The 25,229-nt window shown below is 43.6% G+C and overlaps 1 protein-coding gene across 4 annotated transcripts in view; it reads left to right on the forward strand.

Moving 5' to 3' along the window:
• The first annotated feature begins 9,248 nt into the window (after positions 1-9,248).
• The window catches only part of LOC148521554 (ras association domain-containing protein 4-like), a 251,148-nt gene continuing 235,167 nt past the window's right edge, over positions 9,249-25,229 (forward strand). Inside the window, exon 1 of one of the 4 annotated variants that reach the window (XM_088474964.1) lies at positions 9,249-9,349. In XM_088474964.1, coding sequence (XP_088331090.1) covers positions 9,256-9,349 — 94 coding nt within the window. In that variant the 5' untranslated portion in view covers positions 9,249-9,255. Of the gene's footprint in view, positions 9,350-9,882; positions 9,902-10,036; positions 10,057-25,229 lie in introns of those variants that run through there. The other 3 variants (XM_088474963.1, XM_088474966.1, XM_088474965.1) reach the window with 3 other exon arrangements.

The raw sequence follows: 25,229 nt of genomic DNA on the forward strand, positions 1-25,229 counted from the left end.
CAGTACTCTATATTTAGATCATGTGCAGGAAATTGGGATTTATTGGCAGAATTTGGAGTTTTCTTGCCTTCCTATACCAGGATTTGCGCCAGATTAAACACAAAATGACATTTTAAATGGATTAAAATCATTTCAGAACCCTTAATATATCCTAACAAGGCAACATTTTATTTTAAATTAAAATGTTTTAAATACTATAGTTCTCCAGTTCTTATGAAAACATTTGTTCTACAACGTAAGTTAAATTGTACAGAATACACGTACCTCTGTTCTATAAATAAAATCCAAATAGAGCCCTGTTTTCTACTACCGATTAGCATGAAGTTTGATTTATTAGGTAATCTTTATGAGTAGGTGTGTGTCGGATATGGTGAAAATGTTTCCACATTCCACTAAAGAACAGTTTTATGCCCATAAGGATTTACTCAGTATACCACCTGGGACTTTGTCCATAGTATTAATATTGGTATAGGTATAGTGTGCAAATAACACATCCATAAATATTGGGTGTGGTAGAATTTGTCAGTGTTCAGAATGTCGAATTCAGAGCGTCGATATCTTTTGAATTATGACATTCACAATGTCAACATGGACGGGTGGTCAACATGTCACCATTCACAATATTGACATTGACATAATGTTGATATTACCAAAATGTCGACAGTCAGCATGCCGAGCATGTGGTTGTCCATCACAAAAAGGGAGTATGCCTGATCCTGAACCTAACCCTAAAATTGTTTCAAACTTGACCATGGACTTTCTTTTGTCCACATTCACAATATCAACATTCAGACCATGATGACATTCTCATATCTGCTGACATTTAGAAACATATACCATCAAAATAATATATCTATACATTGCTGTCTACAAATCACTCTGCAGTGCAGAGAATAGTCACTACCAGCCTAAGGGCTCTATTTACTACAATCCGCATATTGAATGCGGATTGTAGTGTGATATTACCGAGTGAATTCGCATTGCGAATTCAGGTAATATCACAGGGATTTACTATAAATCCCTTGCAGGGACAGAGCTTGCGATAAAGCTCTGTCCCTGCGGATCCCATCCGCACTCTAGTCGCGGTATTTTCAGAAAAAATACCGCGACTAAGAGCACGCGCATGCGCCGACCGACCACCGCTACTACCCCCCCACCGGCGCTAAGCCCCGCCCCCGGCGCTAAGCCCCGCCCCCCGCGATCGCGGACCCCCGCGACCCCCCTCCCCCCAGCGACCCCCCTTTCCCTTCATTACACTTACCTGCATCCTCCTGGCCTCCGGTGGTCTTCTCCGGGCTTCCCGATCAGGTGATCTCCCATACTGCACTGGGGCCCGATCACCTGATGACCGGGCCCCAGTGCACTGTGGGAGACCAGCTGACCGGAGAGGAGCCATCACCGGAGGCCCGATCACCGGTCCCTGGATTCAGGTAAGTGAAAAAAAAAATGTTTAATTTTTTTTTCTTTTTTTTACAGCAATCAGCTTGCGGTCTCTTTAGACCACATAGCTGATTACTGGTACCGGCTCCCGCCTCTGCTCTCCCCGTTAGAGCAGAGTGGGAGCCCGGTAACCGGGGGAGACCCTGGATAACGCCACCTCCAGGTGGCGTTATTATCACAGGGCTTCCCCTGGTATTTTTTTACAATTTATTTTTAGTAACTTGCACACAGATCACATTTCCCATTACAATTATGGGAAATGCGATCTGCTTTACTAAAAATAAGTGATACTGGGGGTTGGAGTAGAATTTTACTAATTCTACTCCAATTGCCCTGTAATAAATACAGGTGAAACTAAAATAATGTGAAAAGGGTGTGAAAACACCTTTTTTCACTTTATTTTAGTAAAAATAATGTTAATAAATAGAGCCCTAAGTGTTTGTTCAGGAATGTGTATGAAATACCGGCAGTTGGGGATGCCTACTGTCAAAATACTGACAGTGGCATCCCCATGGTTGGTATTACCTGGGCTCGGGCTTCCTGAGAGACCCGGCGGGGGCCCGGGTCCGGCGCCCCCCCTCCCTCACAGCAGCCCAGCACACAGCGTGTGCTGAGCTGCAGTGGGAAACTGCTCGTGGCTGCTGAGCAGCAGCCACAGCAGTCTTCTATGCCTGTGGGGGGAGCGATCACCCTGATTGCGGCCCCCTGGCTTTGAGCCAGGCTGAGGGGGCTCAGAGTGCCCCCCTCCCCAGCGTGAAGCAGCGCTGAAAAACCTTTTTTCATCATTTTTCAGGAAGGGGGCATGGCCACACCTCCCACAATTAGGCCATGCCCCCTGTTACCCGGGCCCACCGCGGCTCTTGGCGGGCCTGCCTAAACCTAACCCTACCCGTTAGTGCCTAAACCTAAGTCTCCCCCCTTCATGCCTAAACCTAACCTTCCCCTTAGTGCCTAACCCTAACCCCCCAGTGGTGCCTAACCCCCCCCATGGATTCCTAACCCTAACCTCCCCCTCCCAAAAACCTAACTCCGCTATGCTGCCTAAAGGGGCCTATCCATTAGCAGATGTTTTTCTGAAAGATGAAAGACAAAAGATATCTATTGAAAATTCCGGTGGCTGTGCTGAAAGATATCTGTCATGTACATGACAGATTGGCAAAAGACGAAAGATGAAGGATATTGCATGACTTCATTCTGGGAGTGGATTTTTTTTAATGATTGTTTGAATATTCATTAAAGAAGGAGTTTACATTGCGATTTTTTTTTAAGGGATGGGTGGTGCTCTCAGAGAGCCCTCTAAATTCCTGATTACCTATTAATAATTAATAATAATTAATTAATAATTAATAAAGTGACCATGTAATGTACAAACTGACACTTGTTCACAAAACTAAAAATTTAAGTTTTTTAAATAAACGTGAAAAAAAAAATAAGTTCTTTAATAAAAAAAATTGTTTTTTACACTGCTATTTTGTCTATTTTTATGTGTATATTTAAAAAAATGTTTTATTGCTGGCAGGTGATGACAAACCAAAACATTTATTGTGGTATATAATGTAATCATATATTTCTATCCTGACCAACCTGTGTTTAGCATGAAGATGTTAATTTAAATATTAAATGGTTTGTATTATAAACCCAAGGTTCACCCTAACCCCCTCCCATAGGGGAGAAAAAAGAAAAGTGTTCTATAATTGCCCAATCCCAAACCTACCCTCCCAAAGTGGGGTGTGTACCCGTAACCAAATACACCACCCGTATAATATAACCAAGACAATTGGTAAAATTTAACCGAACCCCTTCCATTAACGGTTAAAAACCAATACCACTTTTAGACCTAAATGCCTGGTCTGATCCGGGAGGTGGAAAAGTGTCCCGGCCGGATCAGACCCTGCGCCGATCCAGCATATTCCTGAGTCGGCACCATTTACACCAGAGCCGGGTCTCTACAGACGTGGCTCTTCCGTCATGAAAGTGGACGCTTGGAGATGACGTCAACTCCAAGCGCTACTTAAGCCAGCCAATTGTCTGGCCTGCGGCGCTATGCAGGTCTTCTAGACCCGCATTGCGCAATTTACACTGCAGGGTGGCACGGGAACAACTCGTGGCCAACCCTGCAGTTTACCCGGGATGGATCACCGGGTCTGTGGACCTGGCTGGATCCATTACACCGCCACAAATCCCGGGTTGATGCGCATCAACCCAGGATTTTTAACACGGTGTAAAAGGGGTATAAGTACTTACCTTGTTGCTAATAATGTCCATCGTAGTTCTGCCGTTGTAGTTAACATAGGTGTCCAAGTAAGACACCTATGTTAATTCAACCAGGCCCTTCTCCAGTTGTTATCGAGATAGCCAAATCTTGTAGAATTGCCTCTAAAAAACAACTTGATTAGCACAACACAATTTACCAATACTAAACATGTTAAGAAATTTTTTTTACCAATATTTAAAAAAAACAACTGTTTATTTCAGTTAATTTTTTTTTACTTTTCATGAAGTATGGATGGGATTCATCCCTTGTTACCAGGCCAATGAGTGCCGGACTACTCAAACAGAAAAAGAATCAGGCACAAAATGTTGTGAAATACAGTCGAGGCCCTAGAAAAAAATACTGACGTCAATAGGGTAAAGGCGAATAAACAAAACTCCTTCTTGTGCTTTGAGCACAATGAGTAACTAGATGACACAACGTTCGGGCAGCAAGTTTGATGAAGTCCATTTGCCCAAGCCATGGCAACATGACCAAACTCACGGTTGTTCTTGAAAAAAACCCAAAGACAAAAGGACTGTCCAATTAAAAAAACACTTTAAAAACTGAATATAAAAAAATACTAATTAAAAAATTCCTCGACAGCTTGGAGGGTAGCTTGTGCACTCATCCATGATGAGTGCACACTACTCATCGATGTACTGGGATAGGGAGATTGTGGCGCTGGGCTACACGATGCAGCATACGGGAGGGGATGTGATAGAGGAGGCATTGGATGTGTTGGATACGCCGGTCTATAAGGTGCAACGGGGAGATTGCCAGAGGCCGATGGGGTGGGCGGAGGTCTAATGTATGACCCTACATCCGTATGCTCATCCAATTTTTCTTGGTGAGCAAGGATAATAGTGTGATACATTATCCTCTTGAAATGGATTTGCTGACTCAGAGTCATCTTATCCATTTTGTTGCTGACATTGATTTGCACTCGGGGGATTCCTCAAAACCTCCTCCGCGTGTTGAAGAAATTGGACAGTCTTTGACGGTCTAGAGGCTGGAGTCTTTATAGCCGGCCTTCGTCTCTTCCTCGCTGGAGGATTTGCAGAGGAGGTTGCAGACTCGGCCAGTCTCTCCACATCCGACTCCAAAACCTCTGTGGGCTCGCTGGAGGGAGGTTCAGGATGAACGTCGATAACTTCGACCTTGAAAAAAAAAAATTATAATAAGTAATATACGTTGACTAAAACAATAATACTTACCATTAAGTGAACTGGAAATTAAGAAAGCCCTGGGAAAGGTAAAAATTCTGGCACGCAATCAATAAACATTTTTTTTTAAGGTAAGCAATAGACTTTACCTAATCCAAATAGTTTAACATTTTTAATAGCTTACCTCATCCTAACCCTCCAACTCTTCTTCAAGGTCCTCCTCCTCCTCGATCCTTGGCTCCAGCGAGCACCGCAACTGTGTCTTTGGGTCTTGGTCAAGAACAAATAGGAGCTGGTCATAATACCACAGCTTGAGCTTCTGGACTTCATCAGCACCTGCTCCCGAACGTTGTGCATCTTTGTACTTGTTGCGCGCCTTTAAGAACACTGTTCTGAAGTTCTGAATTTTTGCCTTTACCCAGTCGACAAGTTCTGAATTTTCACCTTTACCCAGTCGACGTCAGCATCTTTTTCTCGGCCTCGGCTGTAGATTACAAGCTTATTAAATACCTGATTCTTTTTATCTCTGTTTGAGTAGTCCTTGCTGGATAACTTCCACAGGCACTCATTGGCCTGGTACAATTCGATGAATCCCATCCAAAATCAGCGTGCATTGAATCCTGACATCTGCAAAATAATATATATAAAAAATAATTAATAGACATTTGCAAACAGTAGTGCCCCTGTGCTCCCATTAGATCCCCTTTGCTGTGCTCCCATTTGTACCCCCTTTCATCCCTTTATTGCCCCTTCAGCTGTCCTTTAGTGCCCCTTCAGTTCCCCTTGTATGCCCTTTCACATATCCCGGTAATGCCCCTGTAGTGCCCACCTGGTAGAGCCCCCGTAGTGACCCCATAGTGCCCCCATAGTGACCCCTTTAGAGCCCCCATAGTGACCCCTTTAGGGACCCCATAGTGACCCCTTTAGTGCCCCCATAGTGCTCCTGTAGTGACCCCTTTAGAGCCCCTGTAGTGACCCCTTTAGAGCCCCTGTAGTGAGCCCTTTAGTGTCCTCATAGTGACCCCTTTAGAGTCCCCATAGGGCCCCTTTAGAGCCCCTGTAGTGACCCCTTTAGAGCCCCCATAGTGCCCACATCGTGACCCCTTTAGAGCCCACATAGTGCCCCCATATTGACCCCTTTAGAGCCCACATAGTGCCCCTGTTGTGTCCCCTGGTTGAGCCCCCATTGTGCCCCCTGGTAGAGCCCTTTTACAGCCCACAGTGCCCCTTTAGTGCCCCCTTGTTGAGCCCCTTTAGTGCACCATTTAGGCAGAGCCCCCTCCCTCCACCCAATGAGTGGAGGGGGAGCCCTGCCTAAATGGTGCACTAAAGGGGCAAATTTATGGGGGTCCGCTCCTACCAGTGGGCACCCGCCTGCCTCCACTACTATATCCCCCTCTCAATGACAAGCTCGGCTTGGGGTCCGCAGCCACCCGCGCACACTGGTATACAGAGGAGCAGACAGTGAAGATGCTCCCGGCTGCTAGCAGCACAGAGCAGCCAGGAGCAACCACTCTGCCTGCCTCCCACAGCCAGCCATATACACGGCAGCAGCGGCTGGTGGAGTGGGCGCGGGCGGCTGCGGAATCCCCAGCCGAGCCTGTCAGTGAGAGGTAAGGAGGGGGGATATAGTAGTGGGCACGGGTGGCTGCCCACTGGTAGGAGTGGACCCCCGGGGCCGAGCCGGATCGGGCGGGCCCGGGACTCCAGGATGGCAGTCCCCCCCATATGGCGGCCCTGACTGCCGCACTACCTACCCCCCCACTGCACTATAAACAACCACACTACCCCGCAAAAAAACCCCCCAACATAAACAACCCCCCGCTATCCCACCCACACTGCACTACATTACTTACCTTATTTATTTTGCAAAGCTGCGCTGTCCCCTGGCGCTCTGTGGCTGCTGCTGCTTCTCTCCAGGGAATGTCCTGGGTGTGGCTTCCATAAATTATCCTTCATCGTCCATCGTTCGTCGTTTACTGCATATAAACTGCCAGATATTTCTAATATCTGGCAGTGATATGTGATAATTGACCAACATGTTGGAGAGATGAAAGATCCAATTTATCGGCCGCAGGAGAGCACATCAGTCATCTGGCAAGGCCTATTCATAGCAGATAAATTGAACGACTGAACGATATATCGTTCAGTCATTCAATTTATCTGCTAATGGATAGGCCCCTTAGCCTTACCTTCTCCACCCCCCGCAGCTAACAGCTAAGTAGTCTGGCATTGGGGTTTAAGATAGGCATTGGTATTTCGACACCTATCTTTGGTCCTGTGTCGGGCTTGCGACGGTGGGATTTTGACCGGTGGCATCCTGTCCACTGGTCTCCTAATACATCTCGTTTATTCAGTATTAGAAATAGCAATGCAGGGGCTGTTACCTATATTTTAAACAGTATTTCTTGTCTAGAGGGAGCAGGGTGCAGGGTGTGCAGTGCACATGGGCCAGGGGGGGCCCGCACCGAACATCCTGCACCCATATTATACTTACCACTCCGGAGTCCCACATTGGCACCAGTGTCAGCGCGGTAGTAAATGCCTAGAAATATCTACCCGGCGTTTTGCGCATGCGCAGTATAGAAAACACAGGGAAAATGCGCCTCCGTCGTGCGCATGCGCATTTGGGCAACATCGACCCGCTTGCGAGCGCTCAGCGCTCGCGAGCGGGTCTGAATCAGGCCCTGTATTCACACTTATATGAAGTGCATGACCGATCAGAGCATGCGCAGGACAAGAAAATTAATGTTTTGTTTTCGGAATTCCGAAAACAATGACTCCTGGAGCTTTGCAGGGACAGCGTGTTGAGGCAACTGCTGTCTCTGTGAAGTTTACTGCTGAATAGCAGGGATAAAAAAAATATTAAATAAACTATTGTGACGATGATGCCCGCAAATATTCGGGGCAACATTGACACTAAGGCTGAATAGCTCCTTATTTGATACCGTAAGCACCGCTGGGGCAGTGATGTGAATGAATGAAATAAAGGGGATGCAGTCATGTGACCAGCGGCCTGGACACTGGCCAAAATAAAGCGCTGTTATATTTTTCCTATATAAATTACTGTTAATAATACATAAATAATAATAAAACGATCAGCCTAAGAATGAATCTTCTGAATGTAAGTGTGAATTACATTTTTAAAATATTTTGGACTTCATCTCTCAGTTATGTTCCTAGTGCCCAGGAAGTCAGTCATGTAGTCTTCCTATCATCATAGACTCCTGTAGCAAGAGGTGCAAACCATTGCAGCGGATAGCAATTATAGCTTAGCCTTTTTTTCTCATATACTTTTTCCTCTATTATACCCCTTTTACACCATAGCTAAAACCCAGGTTATTGCAGGGTTAACCCGGGTAGCTCCTTGGTGTAAAAGGGGACTGGGCTGGATCCCGGGGGGAGTGACCCGGCAATCCAACCCAGGTAACTTGCAGGGTTTTACACGGGAATAACACGGATGTGGCAGGATCGTGCCGCATGCCTGCCGATTGGCCGGCTTCAGTGGCGCTTGGAGATGACGTCATCTCCAAGCGTCCACTTCAATACAGGAAAAGCTGGGTCAATGCAGACCTGGCTCCGGTGTGAAATGCGCCGACTCGGGAATATCCTGGGTCGGCGCCGGCTAAATTCCGGGTCTTATCCGGTTTGGAACCCTGTTCCAACCTCCAGGTCAGACCCGGAATTTAGGTATAAAAGCGGTATATATAACAGCCTGGGGCACAGGTGTTACTAGGTATTTCAGTATTTGCGTATTTTACAGACTCATTGCAGAGAGAATGTTTTAAATGGTACTTGTGTACTTTACATACACAAGTACCGAACGTTGTCCCCACCTAAAGAAGAAAGTTGTCCGCTCGCCACACTTTGGGCTCGGTGGCTCATCACAAGCTTATATTCCCCCTCTATGCCCACTTGAATGGTAGGGAATGATGCTGGACACTGGCTGATGACGTCAGGGTCCTCACCGTGAAGGGGATTTAGACATTACCATGATTGATCATTATAATGAGTGTAGGACACTTGGATTCTCTCTGCAAGGAGTCCGTAAAGTACACAAGTACAGGTATTTCCATAGTCAAAATCCATTAGCAAATTATTGCTATAATCGTTAATCTAAAAAAAACCATACGTTATTAGTTTTAAACTGCTGAAAATGAAAAAAATGCACCCAAGACAGTGGTTGTCTATAGAGGTCGTTTTACTTGTTCCCTAATTACGAAGCGGGGTAAGATCGATATTTCCCCACCACGTTAATGATGTCCTATTGGCAGACAAAGCAATCCTCATCCCGTCTCCATGGACACCAGAGAGCGCTTAAAGAAACCTCTTCGGTCTCATAATCAACAAACTACAACATTTACTGTTTTCCCATTGGTCAGTACACAGAGGAGGCGCATGCTGATTGGCTGTCGCTCTCTATGTGGGGACCGTCAGAATTCGAAGCAGCTGGGTGTCGGTATCATCTGCTGGGACTGTGATCATCCGACAGGTGAGGGAGAGAGCGATGAATGCAGGGCCGGGAGGGGGTGTTATATTAAATACATTAATGTTTGCGATCTGTGTTAGATATAAGCTGTAAATACGTGCAACTGTAATGCAGGAAGTGCCTGTGTTGTATACATAGCCTAATGCTTGGGGGTTTGTTGTGAAATCATGTCTGATTGTACACAGCAGGGCTGATTTACCAACATTGCACTTCAGTGCACAATTTTATTTAAACCACAGGAATCGTTAGACCAACCTTGCTCTCCAAGGCACACCGTCCAGGTTTTAAGAATGTCCACGCTTGAGCATAGATTGTTAAATCGCAATAACTAAAGCACTAAATAAGTCACCTGTGCTCAAGTATGGTTATCCTTAAAACCTGGACTGTTAGTCTGCCTTGAGGACCGAGGTTGGAAAACACTGCGTTAGACCTTTTCATTGTCTAATACCAACTGGTTACTGTGTTTCTGTGCACATTTATGCTCTACATGCAGCCAGCTGTACTGTTACCATATGAGGGATTTGTGATGAAGTAGCCGAAATAAATCACATTCTGGTAGGTTCAGTATAGACGGCTGTATTTTATATATTGTAAACACATTTCCCTGACATGGGTTGTAGGGTTAAACCCCCCACAAAGCAGTGGTATATCTGGCAGTGATGTGTTGCAGCAGTGCCCTCTAGTGAGACAGATGAGGGGATTTGTGTTGTGTGAGTATTTTATGCAGTTTCCTATCCTGCTGAATAATAATGCTGCATAATATAAAACTCCCGTATGAGACTCTCAGCCGTTTATAGTTTTCTCAGGATTATTTGTTTATTAATTTATATATGACTTTATTGCAGTAGTGAGCTTTTGCATGTTCTACAAGAGTGCATCTTTCATACAGTAATGTAATGCTGTACTGTATGTGCATTGGGTAGATTTTACTGTCTGGAAAGTATTGAATGACTACTCCTTATTAAATAAACATGTCTTTAGGCTGCCACTTGTTATTTTAATCCACATATTGTTGTTTAAAAAAAAACAGGATGGTAAATGGTTATATCAGTTATTTCCTGATTGATCCTTTAAGTGGTTCTCAAACTCTACCATCAGGTCCCCACACAGGTCACGTTTTCCAGCTCACCCTGCAGGTGTACAGGTTTATTCATTACTCACTGACACATTTTAAAAGATCCACAGGTGGAGTAAATTATTTCACTTGTGATTCTGTGAGGAGACCTGGAAAATGTGTACTGTTTGGGGTCCTTAGGACTGAATTTGACAACCTGTGCATTACTGGTTAGCAGGCAGTGACTTGTGCGAGCTCAGGTGCATAAATAGATTCATATTTCTGAAATGCCAGCTTTATAGCACCTCCTAACCAGGAGCACCAATCCATCCTGTTTGTGCATTTAAAAAGCTCTGTGACCCATTGATAAGGAAGTGAGCATTGTCAATATGTTGACATCTAGAAAAAAATAAGAACTGCACCCTCCAGGAAAGGATAAGGGTACACAGTTCTAATTACTTCTATTGTGACTACAATCCAAATAAATCAGTATAAATAATGAAGATGTCTTTTTCAAATTCTTTCTGTATATAAATTGTAGATTATTTTTATTTTTTTTGTAATTACTTATTTGAGGTGTATATAAACCATTTTATCCTGTCACCTTTTATGTTTACATGCCAAGGTTTATACATGGCTTATGAAGTGAGAAACAAATGCAAAATGCTCAAGAATTTGCAGCGTTTGTATTCTAACTGAATTTTATAAATTGCATATATTGTTACTTGGGTATTAGTGAGTTTTTCAGGTTAGGTTGATGAACCTGCTTTTATACATGTCATGGCTTCATGTAAACATGCGTGACCGGTAGGTATCTAATGGGTTATTCAAAACAAAACCACCCGGTCGCTCTAAAAATTAGCAAAATTTCATATTCCATTTTGACACCTAATTCTGCCACAACTAAGCAAACCTTAAAGAGCTGACACACTTGTTGAACTCTTCAGTTTAACACCCAGAACTATCTCACTGCAGTCACAACCTAACTTACTCAGTTATAGGTGGCCAGCCAGGAATTTGGGTCTGGCCCTTGACTTCAACTCCCAGGTGTGATTCTGAATATTTAAATTTTTTTTGTTTTCTGCAAGTTTTTATTTTTTTATTTGTTTTTTTTTTTCATGTGTCATCACTGCAGGCATAGAGACTATGGCCCTCATTCAGAGGCGGTCGGAGGATGCAAGCGGTCGCTCAGAAACTGGGCGGCCACTTGCATCCTGACCGCCCGCCTCTGTTGCAGTCGTTAGGCTGTGGGTTAACACCCACAGCTCTAATGACCGCTCGGGTGTTGGTCGCGATGGTCAGAGACCATCGCGACCATCGGGGCTTACGATGAGACCCTAGGGTAGGGTCTCACTTGTCGTAAGCCCCGGAGAGCTTCTGGCTCTGTCAGAACCGGAAGCTCTCCACTGACATCACTAGTGATGTCAGTGGGGCCTCCCCCAAACGGCAGGTGTTCCCTGCCGATGTTGATTGACAGCTCGCCCCCTTTGGATCGAGACCCGCTACGACCGGCGCTGTCGGTCGTAGCGGGTCTCACGCATGCGCACGACGGCGCCGGCGTGCGCATGCTCTGTGGGGAGCCATCGACCCGGTCCGAGCGCATCGGCGCTAACAACCGGGTCTGAATGACCCCCTAAATCTCCTGGCAACATCCACAGCTGGGAGAAGGAGGAAATGAAAAGCACAAATTTGTTAAGAATGTTGTAGTTGGCCGTGTGCAGGAAGATGTAACAAGGGGCAGACTGAGAGATCCCTTTGTGACACCTAAGCCAAAGAGGGTGTATTGGCTCATTTGGATAACTTGTAGAGTCCTCCTAAGAGAGAAGTATCTGGAGAAAAGATTGAATGAACAAATATAGAAAGTGAGCATGAAAGAGTTTGAAGGAGACCCCTTATAGAAGCAGCAGCCATAGACTAAAGGTGCACATTCACTTGCCGACCCAGGGAAGACAGTACGATTACGACATCGTAATAGTACCGTCGTTCCCCATCCCCTGCAGTGCCTACACTGAACGATATGTTGATCAGTGTAGGCACCCACCCTCATTCTCGAACATGGTCAATCTGTCGTTATCGGCAGATTGACCAGCATGTTCGGGCGATGATTGTTGTCGGAAACAACCAGCGGGAGTGTGCATCGCTAGTCGTTTCCGACATTTTAGTGCCCGATTCATTCACGATTAATGAGCGATTGAACAATAACGATATAGTTATCGTTCAATCGCTCATTAAAATCGGCAAGTGGATGTGAGATACATCCTACATCTTAAAGGCAGATCCTTTTGTTGCGCACAGTCCAGTACAAAGAGAGCGAGCTATTCTGTATGTTGCACTGGCTGTTAGAAAAGCTTTACTAGTATCAGCACCAGCCCAAAGACTGCTTTTACACAAGGAAAGTAATCCAGGAGATCCCTGCATCAACATTGGGTCTACATATGTGTTCGGTATTTCTTGCTAGATTACTTAGTTTTTTGTGCAGCACTCTAGAGCTGTGGTCTCCAGCCTAAATTGAGATGGGAGCTACTTGAGAAAAATGAGATGCCTCGAAGAGCCACATTTTATTTTTGGTAGCTAAAATCTGGCTAATAACCTGAGTGGACAGGTCCCACACCCCCTTTAAAGTGCCCGATCTCTACTGTGATGCTCGTGGAGAGTGGTCAGCATGGGAGCAGGGTGCTGCTGGATGGTTTGTGCAGGCAAAACACAGTGGATGACAAGGTCCCACACCCCCTTTCATAAACAGGCATGTCAGTGGGGAACAGGGTGCTGCTGGATGGATTATGCAGGTGGGACAGTGGATGGCCTGGTCCCACACTCCCACCAAACAAGTGCCCGGTCAGCGCTTCTCTTAACGTGGTCAGCGGCGAGCCTGCTGGCAGTATCCGTCATGCTCTGCAGCCATGCCACGTATGACATGCACGTCCTATGCGCGTCTTGCACGCCGTCAGGTTAGTGCCGTAAGGCAAGCTACCCAGATTGCGGCCTCGAGCCACCAGTAGCTTGCGAGCGACTGGTTTGCGACCGTGGCTCTAGAGATTATCCTGCATGTACCCTTAGCTGCTCCTATTAAGATGTGTCCCTACAATAAATCCAATTAAATAAAATATGGGAAAAGGTGCACTCTAGGGTACTGGCATTGTTCTTTTGTTATAATGTCCAATATCTGGTCTCTGCAGGTAATGTTCACACTAATTCCACTTTTATACCGAAGTTCCAGGTCTGACCTGGGGGTTGGAACAGGGTTCCAATCCGGAACTTACCCCTTTAGACTATGTCGCCGACCCATGATATTCCTGAGTCGGCGCCGTTCACATCGGAGCCGGGTCTGCAGTGACCCGGCTCTTCCGGTGTTGCAGTGGACGCTTGGAGATTATGTCTCACTGAAGCCGGCCAATCGGGCAGCAAGCTGCACGATTCGGGTCATCGTGACCCGGATCGTGCCGTATAACTGCAGGGTGGCACGGAAACGACCCATGGCCAACCCTGCAAAGTTCCCGAGTTGGATCCAATGGTGGATCCATTTACACTGACAAAAGTCCCGGGTTGATGCGCAAGGGGTATTAATCATAAGTACTCAAATGTCAATACTGAGTAAAGTCTACAATACGTCAGATCACTCTGGAAAAAGGGAGGATGACTCCAACAGATTTCCAGAGTCATCCTCCCTATTTCCCGAGTCATCATACTTATTGGAGACATTAACTCAGTATTGACATCTATCTGGACATTACAATAAAAATAAAGGAATAATTCCAGTACCCTAGCGCTCACCTTTTCCCATATTATGGCGCATATTTAATAATGCGTGATATTCTTATCACTCGTTACTAATCTTAAATGGTGCTCCTAAATATAATTTTTCAAACACATGACCGTTAGGAGCTGATTGGTTATTATTAAATATGCTCCTATTTCTTGCTCTCTGTAATGTATGGCCTTCGCTGGGACGCTCTTTATTTTACAGTCATGGCCAAAAGTTTTGAGAATGACGCAAGTATTTGGTTTTCACAAAGTTTGCTGCTTCGGTGTTTTTAGACCTTTTTGTCAGATGTTACTATGATATACTGAAGTAAAATTACAAGCATTTCATACGTGTCAAAGGCTTTTATTGACAATTACATTTGTTTGTGCAAAGAGTCATTTACAGTGTTGACCCTTCATTTTCAAGACCTGGCATGCTGTCAATCAAATTCTAGGCCACATATTGACTGATGGCTGCCTAATTCTTGCCTAATCAATGCTTGGGGTTTGTCAGAATTTGTAGGTTTTTGTTTGTCTACCCGCCTCTTGAGTATTGGCCACTAATTCTCAATGGGATTAAGGTCTGGGGCGTTTGCTGGCCATGGACCCAAAATGTCAATGTTTTGTTCCCTGAGCAACTTAGTTATCACTTTTGCCTTATGGCAAGGTGCTCCATCATGCTGAAAAGGCATTGTTCGTCACCAAATTGTTCTTAGATGTTTGGGAGAAGTTGCTCTTGGAGGATGTTTTGGTACCATTCTTTATTCATGGCTGTGTTCTTAGGCAAAATTGTGAGTGAGCCCACTCCCTTGGCTGAGAAGCAACCCCACACATGAATGGTCTCAGGATGCTTTACTGTTGGCATGACACAGGACTGATTGTAGCGCTCACCATTCCTTCTTCAGACAAGTGTTTTTCCAGATGCCCCAAACAATCTGAAAGGGGATTCATCAGAGAAAATAACTTAACCCCAGTCCTCAGCAGACCAATCCCTGTACCGTTTGCAGAATATCAGTCTGTCCTTGATGTTTTTTCTGGAGAGAAGTGGCTTCTTTGCTGCCTTTCTTGACACCAGGCCATCCTCCAAAAGTTTTTGCCTCACTGTGCATGCAGATGCACTCACACCTGCCTGCTGCCATTCCTGAGCAAGTTCTGCACTGGTGGTGCCCTGATCCTGCAGTTGAATCAACTTTAGGAAACTGTCCTGGAGCTTGCTGGACGTTCTTGGGCACCCTGATATTGTACCTCTCTCCTTGAAGTTCTTGATGATCCGATAAATGGTTGATTTAGGTGCAATCTTACTAGCCGCAATATCCTTGCCTGTGAAGCCCTTTTTGTGTAAAGCAATGATTGCACGTGTTTCCTTGCAGGTAACCATGGTTAACAAAGGAAGAACAATGATTTCAAGCACCACCCTCCTTTTTAAAGCATCCAATCTGTTATTCTAACTCAATCAGCATGACAGAGTGATCTCTAGCCTTGTCCTCGTCAACACTCTCACCTGTGTTAATGAGAGAATCACTGACATGATGTCAGCTGGTCCTTTTGTGTCAGGGCTGAAATACAGTGGAAATGTTGTTTTTGGGATTAAGTTCATTGTCATGGCAAAGAGGGAATTTGAAATTAATTACAATTAATCTGATCACTCTTCTTGACATTCTGGAGTACATGCAAATTGCCATCATAAAAACTGAAGCAGCAGACTTTGTGAAAACCAATACTTGTGTCATTCCCAACTTTTGGCCACGGCTGTATAGCAGTCACTAGTATGCTCTCTGTACTGTATAGCGGTCTTTAAAATTATATATGTTAAGTATACATATTTAGGTTATTTATTTTACACCAGTGTTGTTAATTTGTGCAAAAAATACATGAACTGTTCTTACGAATTCCTATTCAATTTAATTGCTAGTTATTGTTAATACAAACATTTTGTGTGGCCATTGACTGTTTACTAAAACATGTTAAATGCCCCCCCAGCTCAAATAATTTTCTACGCCTGTTGTAACCCAAACAAGAAACTCTTAAATATAGCAAGCCAAAATGGCACATTTATTATTATTTATATGGAGACAGCACATTATTAAAGTTAGTTTTATATGACTGTCACATTACTTAATAAATAAAAATTGCAATAACAATATAATAGAAATATAAATGCAACACCGTTTTCTTTAAAATAAAACCGGAATGAAAACAGAAAGTGTCAAAGTACACTCACATACTCTGCATAATTCCAACACTTGGAGGAAGATCAGAAATTGGGCAGTTCCTCAATAACAGACTGACTTTGTGAAACTGACAATTTCTCAGTTTTTATTACCTTTTTAAATAGACTCTCTTGCCCAACCCCTCACTGATAGTGTGTGTTCCATTATTAGGATATCTCTCTATTACAAAATAGACAATTTGAAATCCGCTTAATAAGCTTTTCCGCTCCTAGTCATAGGAAACGCAAATAGTTTATCTGGATTCCTTTAGAAAGATACATTCATCTAGGTCTTCTTTATATGTCTTGTATCTATGGTTAACACATGTCATGTATCTGGTTTCACTAGTTACAAATATGCCCAGAAATCTTCACAAATTAGTACTGTGAAATATATTGTTTTGATTCATTTTTCCTATAGGAACTAACAAATGCCCTAAGACAGAGGTTCCCAAACACTGTCCTCAAGGTTCCCCATCAGTTCAGGCTTTGGAAATATCCATGGTTGAGCACAGGTAGGTAAATCAAATTGGCTGAGGTACCAATTAAGTCACCTGTGCTCAACCATGGATATCTCTAAAACCTGAACTTTTGGGGAGCCTTGTGGACCGCGTTTGGGTTTCTCCTAGAACAGAGGCTCCCAAAGTATAGTGGGCAGAGCACCTAGGCTAGGCCATAAATCAGATTTCAGGATTGATTGACACCGTGAAACTACATGTCAAAAATTATTAAAAATCGTTGAGCGGGTCAGGGCCACATCTGTAATATAATGCTGAACTTCTGTCCCTGACATGTGCAATAAGATTTGGACAGTGGCATGCATGTGGTCCCTGTGCCCCGCCCCCTCCCCTCCCACTGCCACTAATGATTGCTGCAGCTTGCCCAAATCACTAGATCACCTTACCCACTAAACATTAAACCAAGACTTTCAATGCAGTGCTATTTCTCCACTCCATCTCCCAGATCAAGCACACACTGGCATGTCCACAGCTAGTGTAGTTGGAGGTGATTACTTACACCTGCTATTAAGAGTGAGAGGACTGGGGGGCATGTTTATAACCCTGCAGTCTTCTTGGGTCTTGGACATGCAAACATTTACCTATGATATACGATGGTCTTTATTTTATTACTCAAATTGACTACACCTGGGTAAATTATTATGATATTGCATTGTTTCATTGTCTTATTTTGTTTTGCATTTCTGATTTGTTCTGTAGTTATTGACAAGATGGTGTTCCCTTACTGTACTGTCATTGTTGCGAAGTATTATTTCATGTTAGTAATTGTTTTGCTTAATTAAAACGTAAATAAAATAAACAGAACCTGCAGGCCTGAGAGGTTGGAGAACATCCAAGAAGAGGGAAGCAGCACACTAGATAAAATGGTCTAGTAGGAGAGTCTCCCTCTCCCCCCTCCCCCCCCCCCCTCACTTCTCTTCCCCTCTCTCTCCTCTTTCTCTTTCTCTCTCTTTCTCTCTCACTGTTAATCCAACACGGATGCTGGTCAAAAAATGTATTTCCCGAGCTTGGTGATGGTGACTCTCATACCTTGTCCAAATGCATAATTGCAAACAAGGAAAAGCAGATCACATGCCACTGTAAATGCACAGACATGATTTCCTATTTATTCTTGGAGGGAACATTAGCTGTGATTTGGGCTATCTGGGTCTGAAGGGATCATTATAGGGATATGTAATCCTATGTGTTCATATAATCCTTTTATACCCCTCCCTGTGCTACTGCTCAATTGGTGATACACTGGCTCTATAATAATATTGTTAATAGTATGTGCCTTCATATCTACCTTCACATACTATTAATTTATTAGGAGTGTGATACAGGATTACTTTCTCCCTCCACTAAACTTTTTTTCTCCACTCTCGGCACTCTCATTAGACAGACATATAGGGCCAAATGTAATAGGTAGTCAGTTTTAGTAACAGTACAAACTCGCACTTTCTCGCACTTTTAAAAAGTGCGAGTTTGTACTGAAACTCGCAAATTCAATAGCCTGCGAACTTTTCAGCTCGAGGCTACTGCATTTGCGAGTGCAGGCGAGTTTAGGACAATGTAAACTGACACCTTTTAATGCGAGTAGCATTAAAAGGTGCGAGTTTTAGAGAAGCCATCACAGATCAGTGAGATCCGTGATGGCTTCTGTGTGTGTTAAAAAAAAAAAAACGTGCACCCCCTCCCCAAAAGCATAACCAGCCCCGGGCTTTATAAAGCCTGTTCTGGTTCTAAAAATACAGGGGCCAAAATGCGTAGGGGGGCCCTGTATATTAAGAACCAGCACAGGGCTTTGTTGAGCTGGTCCTGGAAAATCGGGGGACAAAACGAGTAGGGGTCCCCTGAAAATTCCTGAACCAGCACCGAACTCTTTCTAGCGGGGGGATAATGTCACAGCCAGGGAAAACCTTTCACCGGTTTCCCCGGCCAAAGCATTATCCCTGACCGCTAGTCAGTCCAGGCCGGGGATCCCTGGGGAGTTAGGTACCCCCCCAATAAAGGGGTACCCCTCCCCAGGGCACCCCAGGCCTAGACTGATAGCCCGGGGCTATCCCCGGCACCCTAGGGCGGTGGGTGCCGGGTTGATAGTGTAAAGTGAAAGTGTAAAATTAAATTTACCATATTGTCTTTATTTGTAGAACCACAAGTACCAGCAAGCCTCCCCTGCATGCTGGTATTTGGAGAACCACAAATACCAGAATGCGGGGCATTACGGGCCCGCTGGCACTTGTAGTTCCACAACTAAAGAAATACGTAAAAAAAACAAACTTACACCGTGAAAGTATAATTTTAATAAAACATACATGCACACTCACACTCACACATACTCACCTATTATCCGAAGTAATCCATAGGGGTGTACCTGAAAAAAAAATCCATACTCACCTCTCCTATGCGTAGATCACGTCCTCTTCTCCAAATAGGCAATCCAGGGGTTAAAATAAAAAAACGAAAAAAAAAACGATCCATGCGGACTGAGCAAAGGTATGTGTGTACACATACCTTTGCTCCGCGTAAATGACCGGGGCACACGTGTGCCCCGTCAGTGCAGGGGCCGCCAGCCAATCAGGGAGCATCTCCGTCGGAGCAGCTCCCTGATCAGCTGAATGCGGCCAGCCTCTGTCTCTCATAGCCGTCTATGGTGAGAAATCCCCATAGCCCGTCTATGGTGGGAACCGCTACATAGTAACCGCAAGATTAATTGATGTTAATCTTGTGGTTTACATCAATGATCAATGATTGGCTGGCGGCCCCTGCACTGACGGGGCACACGTGTGCCCCGGTCATTTACGCGGAGCAAAGGTATGTGTACACACATACCTTTGCTCAGTCCGCATGGATCGTTTTTTTTTTCGTTTTTTTATTTTAACCCCTGGATTGCCTACTTGGAGAAGAGGACGTGATCTACGCATAGGAGAGGTGAGTATGGATTTTTTTTTCAGGTACACCCCTATGGATTACTTCGGATAATAGGTGAGTATGTGTGAGTGTGAGTGTGCATGTATGTTTTATTAAAATTATACTTTCACGGTGTAAGTTTTTTTTTTTTTACGTATTTCTTTAGTTGTGGAACTACAAGTGCCAGCGGGCCCGTAATGCCCCGCATTCTGGTATTTGTGGTTCTCCAAATACCAGCATGCAGGGGAGGCTTGCTGGTACTTGTGGTTCTACAAATAAAGACAATATGGTAAATTTAATTTTACACTTTCACTTTACACTATCAACCCGGCACCCACCGCCCTAGGGTGCCGGGGATAGCCCCGGGCTATCAGTCTAGGCCTGGGGTGCCCTGGGGAGGGGTACCCCTTTATTGGGGGGGTACCTAACTCCCCAGGGATCCCCGGCCTGGACTGACTAGCGGTCAGGGATAATGCTTTGGCCGGGGAAACCGGTGAAAGGTTTTCCCTGGCTGTGACATTATCCCCCCGCTAGAAAGAGTTCGGTGCTGGTTCAGGAATTTTCAGGGGACCCCTACTCGTTTTGTCCCCTGATTTTCCAGAACCAGGACCAGCTCAACAAAGCCCTGTGCTGGTTCTTAATATACAGGGGCCCCCCTACGCATTTTGGCCCCTGTATTTTTAGAACCAGAACAGGCTTTATAAAGCCCGGGGCTGGTTAGGCTTTTGGGGAGGGGGTGCACGTCATTTTTTTTTTATTTAAACACATTTTACATAAGTACACACAGAATCATGTACATATCTCATGGATATGTGCATGTTTCTGTACTAATCTGACCTGCTCAGGATGTACTCGCTAGCCTGAAGCAGGTCTATTATTTGGGGACTTTTGGTAATCTTTTTTTTGCGAGTCTGAAACAGACACTCTATTACATTGGGCGAGTTGATTGTTTTCAATGTGAAAACATCTGGATGCGAGTTTGAGAATGGAGAGTTTTAGTAACTCTGAAAAATGCGAGTTTTAGTGAACAGACACCCTATTACATTGGAGAGTTGTGAAAAATTGCGAGTTTAGCACCAAACTCGCCATTTACCAAAACAGACTACCTATTACATTTGGCCCAAAGTGGTGGCCTTGCACTGCATTTTTTTCATCAAGGCAAATCATATTGTCAATATAACAGCAGATGCTGATGATACACTTATTTCCTGCACTGAGCGATGGTGACTCTCATTCATTGTCCTAAATGCCGGTGGAAAACTGTGAAAAGCAGATCACGTGTTACTGTAAATGCCTTGTTGTTCTTCTTTAATCTTGGAGGGCAGATTACCTACAAACTCAGTTATTAGATGCTGATGGGATCATTTGAGAACTGTATGAGCTTGCATGTATATATCAATAACCTATATATACCACCCTGCGATGCTGGTTGTTTTTGAAATTTGTCTCCAGAATCAGGATGATTAGTGGACGGTGTGGCTTCTAATTTGTGTATTTATCTTGTTATTTGTCTAAATCTGTTTTTACACATATTTTCACCCCTTTTTTTTCTTTACTTATCAAATCTTTTAATCACTTATAACCACATTATAGGGTTATCTTTCACTTCACAGTATTCGTATGTTTTTTTTGTCTCTCTTTCTGTACATTTTTATGGGTTTTTTTGTTTGTTCTTTTAATTGGTAATTAAAGATGTCTGTTATATTGTACATTAAGGCATAACATGAGGATTGTTACGTGGACATCATATTGAATTGCAACTATTTTTGGTTTGGTTATGAAGGCTTTCCTTTCTCTCTCTACTGAACGATTACTATAGGATGCTGAACTATTAATATATTTATTTTCATTTTTTACTTGTGATAATAAAGGTTATGTTTTAACTTCTAAACCCCAATGCAGGAGTGGGCCTCAGCTAGAGAGTACTTCTTTCCTTTTCCTACTTTTTGTCCGTGGAAGATAACGTTTTGCCTCTTTTCTGAGACCTAGATGTCGAGATACTGAGGATAGTTTTTTCATTTTAGCAGCATCCGACCTCGCATTTTTAATATTGTTAACATGTTCTAAGACCCTCACCTTAAGAGCTCTAGTGGTCATGCCTACATATTTGTATCCACAGGTACAGATTAAGCAGTAAATGACCACTGTCGTATTACAATTGAAAAATTTGCGTGTCTTGATGTTTTTTCCATATTTATCCTGTAAAGGATAAGTAATGCCTATATATTTGCAGGCTTTACAATCTGCACAAGAAAATGTGCCCACCACCTTGGGTTTTTTTCTTGGCATATGTTCGTAATGACTATGGGTAAGCAAATCCCCCAAATTTTTCGCTCATCTCCAGCTCATGGATACTTCTGTCTTTAAGTGGGCTTGCAGATCTGTGCCTAATAGGAGGATCGACCAATGTTCCTGAATGATCTTCTTGAGTTTATGCCAATCTCTGCTGAACTCTCCAACGAATCTTATCTCTTATTTTTCTCTGATTTTAGGTTTAGGGAAGACAAGGGTATCCCTCTCAATCTTGAATGTTAGGTATGCAGAGTGTAATATCATTGTAGTAGTGGGTTAGATCAGGACATTGTTCCTTATGAATTTACCACTATTTACAGATAATACCTCTGTTACACACGGCGCACACACACATATATATACTGGAAGTACGGTACCTTTTATATCCAGGATATCACTCTTTAATTTACTGCTGTAATTGATGCAAAACCTTGTCAGAACGTTGGCATTACAATCTATTCGGATACTATGTGTCAGGGTACCTAATTACCAAGTAATTGCTCCATTTGAGGCATTATCCTTCTATATATGGTACTCTGTTTCATCATTATTACTGTAAATTGGTTGACCTCGTGAAGGTCAAACGCTGCTCCAACATCACTTTATAACCAAGTCCCTAATTAAAAGGCAGCAAATGCTATTCCGTTAAAATTGTGTGTGTGCATATTATATTTGATTAACACCTGCATATGAATTTTTTCACCTCTTTCATCAGTCCAAGTTTACTATAAGCAAACAATTATGTATATCAAAGTGTCAGCAATTTTCAGCATTAGTTATCTATATTTATGAATCATTAGTCCGGGTTTACTATGAATAACAAGGCATATTATATTAATTTATAACTATGCTTCCAGTACAATCTGCTTGTGAAGGCCTTGTTATTTAAGGATTTAATATACTAACTTTTTATCCTTAAAACTAACTCGAGACCTTTTTGCACATATTATTACAGGACGAGACTTTTTGTATCACTGTCTAAGCAATTGTGGTTATGGTTTAACTGCATTTAATAATCTATGATAGTTTACTCACTTCTTGGTCTATCTACTCTATTAACTGATGACAATCTCATTCAGAGTAACTCTCTCATTAAGGGTCCTATGCATTATGTAAGACCCTTAACAGCAGAAGCGAAATAGTGAGTAACGTTGCAGTTACACTGTTGTTTCTAGGGGTAATACTGCCACTGGATGATCTCTCACCCCTCATAGATGACCTTTGTTAAGTGAGGGGAAGTAGAATTATAGGTGGATAAATCTTCACCCTGACCGTCCTGTTACTTCATCCTTATTAGGTAGCTTGTTATACAGACTGGTGTGATTTCAAAAAGTACTATTGAGGTATTATGTGATTATTATGCTGCTTTAGATGTTCGCCGCTTGTTCAATGAACCTATTTTTTTGAAGTATATGACTATGCTTTCTATTTACCACCCTTTTTATTAAAATGTCGATTTAAGGGGTCAATCTATGAGATAGGATGCTTTATTAGATTAGCACACACCTTTAGACCTCCCTATTGACTATGGTGTGGGTGTATTCATGTTATATGTTATTTGTCAAGTCTTTTGTCATAGATTTATTAGCTTGTATTATTAAAGGTTATGTTTTAATTATTTCATTTTTATAAATAGTGCATACAAAAATAGTTTCTTTTCTTCTTCTTTCAACTTAGTCTTTACTCTAGTGAGCACCTCCACTACCCTATATGTTAAAGTCTTAATATTAATAGGGAACAGTGGTTATATGTTTGAATAACTACACTTTCACTACCATTGGTCAGTGCGTCGATTTTCCTTTTTTCCCCTTTCCCTTTCTTTTGACTATTCAGAACCAGTCCTGGTTGCCAAAATACGAGGGACAAATCACGTAGGGGTCCCTCGTATTCAGCACAACCAGCACTGTGCTCTGAGTCAGTCCTGGGTCTGGAAATACAGAGGGAAAAATGCGTAGGTTCCCCCTGTATTATCCAGAACCAGCACAGGACTTTTTTTAGCGGGCGCTAATTCCACAACCAGGGGAGCCCTTTCACCGGGCCCCCCAGCCGAAGCATCAACCCTGACCGCTAATCAGCCCAGACTGGGGATCCCTGGGGAGCTGGGGACCCCATCCCCCCAATAAAGGGGTCCCTTCTCCAGGGCACCCCAGGCTGATAGCCGGGTTATCCTCAGCACCCCTGGCCGGTGGGTACCGGGTTGATTGTGAATAGCGTGGTGCATTTGTTGATAGTAAATAAAAAATGTCTTTCGCTGTGGAACTGCAGGACCCAGCAAGCCTCCCCTGCATGCTGGTACTTGGAGAACCAGCATTAGTGGCCCACTGGTACCTGCAGTTCCACAGCAAAATAAATATTAATATATACACAAGGCACACACACCATTGACAGTAAAATTTTATTAAAACATACATGCACACACTATCTCACATACTCAACCAATGTATCCCTGAAGCCAATCACGTCCACTTGTCCAAGTAGATAATCCATAGGGTACCTGTAATAAAAAATCCATACTCTCCACCACCTATGCGTGGATCAGGTCCTCTTCATTCAATGTTGCATCCCCGACCTTGGGAAAAAAAACCTGCAAATACGCACACCCACAGACATTAGTACTGTCCTCCTAAGGACCGTACTACCCGAATGACGGCTTTGCAGCACTCATTGACTGAGAGACGAGCCTTCTTTGGAGCGCTCATTGGCTGAGAGACGAGCCTTCTCGTCTCTCCAGCAGTAGGGATTGGGGAAGATATAGCAGTATGGAGGCATATAGGGGAAGAAAGTGTACATGCATAGACGTGTATTCTGAATAAAATGGATGTATGGAGTGAGAAGGATGTTGGAACCCAGTGAGATTGTTGTGGTGATCCAATGGGAAGATTGTGGGTACTGAGTGGGATATGGGAGCCACATTACTGCTCAGACCTCAGTTGCATCGACTGCATGTGTGTATTCCAATGAGCACACAATTCTGTGAATTAGCAGCTCCACCATTTTTTTTTTGCACTTAACCACATGGTGTGTTAGCATACCATATCTGTATTCCGCAAGAAATATGTCCATGTTTTTCATTGCTTTTTTTTAAGTTTGAGTGGCAGAAATTCAGTAGGTTTTGTGAAATTTCAGATCATGTCTAAGAAGCCTTAATGGGAAATGTGAAACCGTAAGGTTTATTGTCTA

The sequence above is a fragment of the Taudactylus pleione genome, unplaced genomic scaffold (assembly GCF_031769625.1).
Source record: "Taudactylus pleione unplaced genomic scaffold, aTauple2 ptg000157l, whole genome shotgun sequence".
Lineage (NCBI taxonomy): Eukaryota > Metazoa > Chordata > Amphibia > Anura > Myobatrachidae > Taudactylus > Taudactylus pleione.